Source organism: Carassius auratus, unplaced genomic scaffold (genome assembly GCF_003368295.1).
Source record: "Carassius auratus strain Wakin unplaced genomic scaffold, ASM336829v1 scaf_tig00002694, whole genome shotgun sequence".
In the NCBI taxonomy this organism is placed as follows: Eukaryota; Metazoa; Chordata; class Actinopteri; order Cypriniformes; family Cyprinidae; genus Carassius; species Carassius auratus.
This window is the reverse complement of record NW_020523474.1, coordinates 22,198-29,838: the sequence shown is the minus strand read 5'-3', so window position 1 is coordinate 29,838 and position 7,641 is coordinate 22,198. Positions and strand designations below refer to the sequence as shown.

The 7,641-nt window shown below is 38.3% G+C and overlaps 1 protein-coding gene across 1 annotated transcript; it reads right to left on the bottom strand.

Annotated features, from left to right (window-relative positions):
* Positions 1 to 574: 574 nt before the first annotated feature.
* On the bottom strand, positions 575 to 6,841 carry LOC113070009 (sarcoplasmic/endoplasmic reticulum calcium ATPase 2-like). The gene is made up of 4 exons (XM_026243156.1): positions 6,204 to 6,841; positions 5,732 to 5,749; positions 5,545 to 5,627; positions 575 to 760 (listed from the first exon to the last, which is right to left on the bottom strand). Exons 1-4 carry the CDS (start codon positions 6,319 to 6,321, stop codon positions 590 to 592), a joined length of 390 nt encoding a protein of 129 aa, XP_026098941.1. The 5' UTR covers positions 6,322 to 6,841; the 3' UTR covers positions 575 to 589.
* Positions 6,842 to 7,641: the final 800 nt, after the last annotated feature.

Genomic DNA, 7,641 nt, shown 5'->3' with positions numbered 1-7,641 from the left:
AGCTGGTCTGGAGGACAGTAAAGCTTTAAATCCCATTATATAGGCTAAAATAACAAATACTAACCAATTATACTTTCACAAAGGCTGGGTTATTTGATCAAAAATAGTAATATCATGAAAAAAACTTTATAATTTAAAACACCAGTTTTCCATTTTAATGTATTTTTTTATGACGACAAAGCTGAATATATGGTGCTCAAGAAACAATTGTCTGTGTTGAAAATGGAAAGTGTTGTTGTTGTTGTTTTTCAGGAGTCCGATGAATAGAAAATTCAAAAGAACTGTATTTATTTGAAACGGATCTTTTGTCACAACATAAATGCCTTTACTGTCACTTCTGATTATTTTTAACACCTCTAACAAAACAAAAAAAAGGAAAACTTACTTGACCAAACCTGAATGGTAGTCTATGATAATTTCTCACACAACAAAGTACTCAAAAGTACTGCACATAAACATCTGGTGGAGCACGTCAATATGGATTTAGTGATTATATATAGGACATTACTTGTCCAATCTGTCCTTAGCAAACTCAAAATATTTTAAGTGAAACTATAACCTATAATACCTTAGCGGAATACTTGTATTTTCAGTGTTCATGCTGTTCAGAAAAGAAAAAAAAGGCAAAGTTTAAGAAAAAGTGGCCCAAACTTACCTGCCAGACACCTACAATGGCATTGGCTATTAAAATTAGCAATATTACAAAAGGCTCCACAAATGCTGTAATGGTCTCCTCTCCCTCTTCAAACCAGGCCAATACCTATAAAAGAACATAAAAATAAGCACTTTTTAAATCAGGATTTCATTTACATTTTCAATTCATTCATTCCAGTGGGGAAGCTTGCCAAATACCCACACATTACCAAATGAATGAAAACATAAAAGGAGTCTTCCAGGGAAGAGGAAAACACCATATAAACCTTTTAGTGTGTCATGTTTTCACTTGTTTTGTACCTCAAGCAGGTCTCTCTATAACGTGAGACTTGGCTTGTTGCTTTATGCCTGGTGTCAAAAAACAGACTGATGTCAGCAACTTCTCAAGCATGACTATGTTAAATGCAAACCACTTCTAGGCAGCATAACCGAGACGAAGTACTTAACAAGCCAGCCATGTGAATTTACAGGCATGCCGACACTGTCCAGACAAGGCCCAGTGAGCACTTTATGTAATCCAATTAAGATAGACCAGCTTTCATCAATCTAGACTCTATGGGCTTGACCATACCTGGGCCACACAAGAGGTCTCAATGATTAGTTTGAGAATGTAACAAAAAATGAATGCAAAAAATAAAAATGCAGCATTGCTGAGTGCAAAACTTTTTTCAAAAACTTAAAAGGATCATATGATGTTGCTAAAAAGAACATTTTGTGGTTTTGGTGAAATGAAATGTTTATAATGGTAGGGGCTGCACGATATTGGGAAAAAATTACATTGCGATATTTTATTTTTCTGCGATATATATATTTTGATATGAAATCTAATTTTTTCTTACAAACAAAAATGGGGTGAGCACACTTACATTCTCATTTTAAATGATTTAAACATCGCCACCATCGTGTCAGTTGATTAATATGTGGGAAGGAGAGTGCAAGACACGCGCTCGTGTTGTTTTGAAGACATTGAGCGTGCGGCCGGGACTCGCTCGCTCTCTCTTTCTTCTTTCCTCTCTCTCTCTCTCTCTCGCGCGTCTTCTCTCAGGCAATATTTGAAAATCGATAATTATTTATTTATTTTTTAAATTACATTTATATCTGAATATAGACTTTCAAACATCTAAGTGTCATGATTATATGTATCTGTGTACAAAATTACATAAACATTTTCCTATTCTATTTTGCCTGGAAAATAGGTGTCGGTTCTATTTCTAGCATGCACGCGTTTTCCGCGCGTCTCACGCATGCAGTCTGCAAGCTCTAACCTGTTAACATGGGAGCCGAATTAAAAACCAACACGCCACGCAGCTGAGACGCTTGCGCCACGCATCTAGTGTGTCGCCGGCCGCGCGCTCGCACTCTCTCTCTCTGGCCCATACAGTTAATGAATAACGGATCAACTACGACAGCCTGACATCGCACATCCTGCGATGTGAGTATCGTGGATTCGTACATTGCGATATCGATGCTTAAACGACACATCGTGCAGCCCTATTATATGGTTTAACACATTTTCCACAATGTACATTGCTTCTTTCTGAAATGCGTCCATTTTTACCAAGCTCATCGTTCTGAAAAGCGAGGTGTGCTCTGATTGGCCAGCTATCCAATGCATTGTTTTTGGCCAAACACCTCAAGCTTGTGACAAATCTTACACCCTTACTATACACTGTGATTCCCTGTTCCGGTGTTCTAACAAATAATGCAGATTATGCAACCAACACTGTATTTATTCTACTGTAAGTGTAGGATTTAGGATTGGTGAAGGTCAGCAGTTCTCTATTACAGTCCTCGCGCACCCCTGCTCTGCACATTTTGTAAGCTTCTCTTATGGCTTCAGACTTTTTTCTATTCGAACACAAGTGCCCTGCGATGTGGACATCACAGGATATTCACCATGATTCCAGTTCAAAGCAAACGTATATGTTCCATTGAAGTGTGCAAGACGTGAATTTAAATTTAATTTATTTACAAGGGTATATGATGTCACACTTGTCCATGTATGTAGATGTTGCTCAGTGCAAATCCGTAAATGAATGTTCCAAAGTGAGGTAAACTTCAACAGAAGAGACTAGGAAGCAATGAACACTATGTAGGAACTATGTCAATGGAAACACGGTTCACGGAGCCGATTATATGAATCAGGTGTGTTAAAGAGATATGCAGAGCTGGGGGGCGCGAGGACACTGCCAGCTACATTGACAATAATGGCTGTATGTCAAGTTATTTTCAGAGGATAGAAAATCTATACTGCTTTAAACTCCAGTTGCTGTGCTTAGTCCTGATGACATGTGGTGTACTAACTGAATAACACCCTTGCCTTAGTGAAGGCAAGTATAACATGTTTGGACCTGTGTATAGCCAGGTGTGGCTGGGGCAAACAATACACAGGACCGATTTTGGAAGAACAAACTTTTCCGTTGCCAGTAACATTTGTGTAATGTCACAACACTGGATGCCAGATGCGAAGATGAGAAACAAACAGCCAGTAACAAAAGCAAAAGGATTTAAGAAATGCCATTCCCATAATCCCATCCACAACCCCCACCTCCTCATATATCTATAATATGAACAAGCATGCTATAATAACAATAATCTTCAATGCTGATACAAAAAAACACAGATTTTTCTGCACACCCACGGGTCCAAACACAGGAAGTGGATGACAGTCGGTTTAACACCGTAAGCTAACCTCCGGGACAGAGTATTTTACACCATGTTCTCAGTGAGAGCACTCTAAGCCCTCTTGGACTTGCACCATGCTTTCCATTCCAGCGGTGAAACATTATCCAGAACAGACGAGTGTTAAAGGACTCCAGACAACATAAATGAACCACCGTACATCATCACCTTGTAGTCTAACGACAGCATTTTGAAACATGATCAAAATCTCACGCTGAGCCATTTATGAAACACTCAGATACATTTCAGCATGGTACGTATTCTCATCTCAAGCGGAGATTAAGATTTAGCACAAAAATTCTTAATGAACCAAATAGAAATAATAAATCTGAACAAAAACTGCCGTTCTACAAAACCATAATGTAATGTGTGTGTTGTGTTGTTACAAAACAACACTACAATTGGCTGATAATGCTTGTTGATTTGCACATCACCATTATTTATATGCTATATTACTTAAGTTTCAATCTTCATAATTGCTTGACCAAGCACCGCTTGAAGACCGAGTGGAAAAACCCTGAGTGGAACTGGAGCTGAGTAATTACAGAACACTATGAGCAGGGAGGAGAATTCTCTGTTGCTCCACTCCACTAACATGCACTTCCAGATTGTTTTTTAGTTTTTCTTACATTGCTTGGTGACAGCCAAAGTTTAATGCTTTGGCTTATTTTCTTCCATTGTTGGAGAACAAACAAATAAACTAACAAGCTTACAATGCTCTTCCGGTTAGATGCTTACTATAACACACTCTATACAATGACATTATTGAATCCAATCTAATCTACCCTTATTTAAAGGGTTAGCTCACCCAAAAATTAAAATTCTGTAATTAATTACACCTTCGTGTCCTTCCAAACCCGTAAGACCTCTGTTCATCTTTGGAACACAAATTAAGATATTTTTGCTGCATTCCAACAGCTCTCTGACCCTCCCATAGACAGTAAGGGTCCTTACATGATCAATGTCCAGAAACGTAGGAAGGAGATTGGTAAAATAATACATGTGACATTCATAATATTATGAAGCTACGAGAATACTTTGAAAGAGAAGAAAAAAAAAGACTTTATTCAACAATTTGTCTCCTCGACTACTTTTCTATGTTATTTGCACTTTGATGAAATGAAAACAACGTTTCCACATGGTGCAACTGACACAGAACAGCATGCAACGTTTGCGTTCAGTGGATACTCTCTAAAATGGTACTAATTGTTGAAATTTTTTTTTTTTTTTTTTTTTGCACAAAAAGTATTCTCGCAGCTTCGTAACAGACCCTTTTACAGTTAAAACTGAATATATCTGCTTTATCCGAATATTTAAGGTCACTCACTGTCCGGGACCGCGATAATTATTTGAAAAAGTTAACTTTAACGGACAGAACCAGATTGGTCAACCCTTACACAATCACTCATTGGATGGACGATCTGACAGGATTACCTCCGACTGAGTGCCTGACATCTACACTTACCTGATAGAGAAACCGAGCGTGTAAAGTAAGAGAAACTGAGGGCTTATAAATCCTTAGATTAAATTAAAGAGTGACATTACAGTAAAATTATTATTAAGATGTAAATATTTTCTAGAAAAAAAAATTCCGAAGACTGCAAATTAATTATAAATTTACTTTATTTATTCTTTCTTACAGTCTCCTTAAATTCCGGTCACAATTAATCACAACAATGTATATAAAATGTTCTCCGTCGATTCTGGCAACCAACAACACAACAAGACGACATTTTAAAGCTACTTTTTACTCCATTTGAGTAGCCGACCCTGTGTTGGTTTGTATTAGCCGCCTCCACTTTTCCGTTTGTTTTGCCTCCAGCTAGCGCCTTGACGTACCTGTGACGTCCGTGCAAAAGGGGTCTATATTACAGTTGGACCCCTGATGTCACATGGATTTTTTTTTTTTTACTGATGTCCTTGCTACTTTTCTGGAAGTTGATCATTTAAGGACCCTTCCTGTCTATGAGAGGGTCAGAGAGCTGTCAGATTCCTTACAGAATATCTTAATTTGTGTTCCGAAGATGAACGGAGGTCTTACGGGTTTGGAACAACATGGAGGTGAGTAATTAATGACAGAATTTTCATTTTTGGGTTAACTATCCCTTTAACCTTATCCAGATTGAACTGGGGAAATTATTATATGGAAAGCTAAAATAAGCACTATTTTTATTATAATTATTATTAATACTGTTTTGGGGTACTTACAAAAGATATGCAAGCTGCCAAGAGAAGAATCCTCACTAAAAGATCCTCAAATTGCTCCACCACCAACTCCCACAGTGATTTTCCTGAAGACAAAATCATGTGAATATGGTGATAATAAAGAGCATGGTGTGAAATGCATAAAAGAAGGCGTTATAAAAATAAAAAAAAAGAAAACATGAAAGATTACCCTCTTCCGCTGGCAATTCTGTAGGACAGCCAAAGATTCACAACATGGGGGGATTAAAAACAAACAAAACCAAAAAACACATTAGATACTGAAAGTTCAGGTGCAGTAAAATCATCTGAATCATTTAGGTTTAACAGCATAAGACAATTTAGATTTTAACTTCACTGGAGGAAATCTAATCAAATAAAGAAGGAATATAAAAGGTTGTTTACATCCACAACACTAATTTCTGGCCAAATATGTAAGAATATTCGCTGGTGGCGAGCAACAGTGACGTCACGCGCCTTCATTTCGGACACATGCCGGCTGATGAAACGAATACCGCCGCATGTGCGCCTGCTCTTTCACGGGCCTAACAATGCTCTTACACTATATGAACATTGCGAAATCATCTTAACCTCTCTGCTTTCTATTGCACTGCCAATCCCAGTTCACTCTGTTAGCATTAGCCGGGCCATGCTCGCTCACTCACCGTTCGGTCCCCATTTCTCCCGCTGACGCTTCACTTGCTCCAGGCCGAGCCCAGTGCTCTCGTTCACAGCGAAATGGCTGTAAACTTCCTCCACGGTTTTCGTATGTGCGTTCTCCATCGTGAACGGACGGACACGCTGATTATGAACGGACTCGCAACCCCCCACAAACACGCTTCTTCAAAGCCTTCAGTCCTGACTCGCAAGACCTTCGGACCCTCGAAAAACTTGATCCAAAAACCACCGCAGTGACTTCAGATACACAGTATACGGTACAAGCCAATGTTAACTTTTTAGTTTCTGGCGTTTAATGAGAAGAAATGTTAAAACCCCGGACTAATTCAACCAAAAATTACACAACGCGCATCGCAAACTCGCTCCTTGTTCTTGATCTTTAAGTTCTTTCGATACCTGCCGGGAGTTCTAGTGTCTTTATAATGTGCTAAATAACCGAACGAAGCACTTAAATAGTCTTTCGGATCTATCCTCGGCTTGTTCCCGTAAACTGCAGCACAGTGCCGGTATTCTCAGCACCAATCGCGTGTCCCCGCTGTGCCGCTCTCCTGATCCGCATGCACTGCTCTCGCTGTCCGCATGTGGAATGCGTTCATTGGCTGCGCGGTCTCCGGAAATCCCGTTCCTTTGAATTTTCTTCGTCACGTCAGTGTGGATCAGCTGACAGCTGACTCTCTTGGCCGCCGTCACTCCAGATCGAACGAAGAAGGGTGTAGGGTAGCAAACAAATGTCCCTGATGTGCATAATGTTATGATGATATGGAGGGGAGTTTTGATTAATGCAACAGACTCGAATCTTTTAAACATGTTAACCAAAACGTTTCCTTCACCGACACATTCACAGAGTTAGGCCGGTAGGTGGCGACAGTGAAAGGCTGAATGCTGCACATAACCGTTTGCCAAAATCTGCATAATATAATAGTATATCAGTTAATGAAAAAAAATAACATCGATATACTAGTATAGCTTTTATTCATACTTCGAAATAGTTTTCAGTTTTATATCTTTTATTTAAATTTTAAAGCTTTGTCATTGTTATTAGTTGTTGCTTTTTAATGTTAATATTTTTTATTTTATTACATCAAGTAAAACTAATTGAAAATGATTTATATAAATTTATATATATATATATATATATAAATGCAGTTTACAACATATCTCATTTTCAGGTTTGTCTTAGGTTCTGGTTCAAATGTCGCGGTTTAAACTTAAAATAACTGACAAGTTTTTTTTCCTCAGGATGGTTAAACCCACTGATTCAAAAATAATAGTAATAATTTATCTTAGATATGCCTGACTGGTTAGACAAAATCATGCAACCAAACATTTAAATATTTCTTTATTTCTTCTTAAATAGGTGTATGACAACATGTTGAAGGCAAGCTTCATTTTCTTCACACAGGGCTTTGAGGTGCACACAGTTTT

What these genes read in the sequence shown, in the direction of transcription:
- LOC113070009 (XM_026243156.1), bottom strand. Translation starts at nt 6,321, where the DNA reads ATGGAGAACGCACATACGAAAACCGTGGAGGAAGTTTACAGCCATTTC. An exon ending in TGGCAGCTTGCATATCTTTT is followed by an intron (nt 761 to 5,544) that starts GTAAGTACCCCA and finishes GTTCTTTTATAG; the next exon opens with GTATTGGCCTGGTTTGAAGA.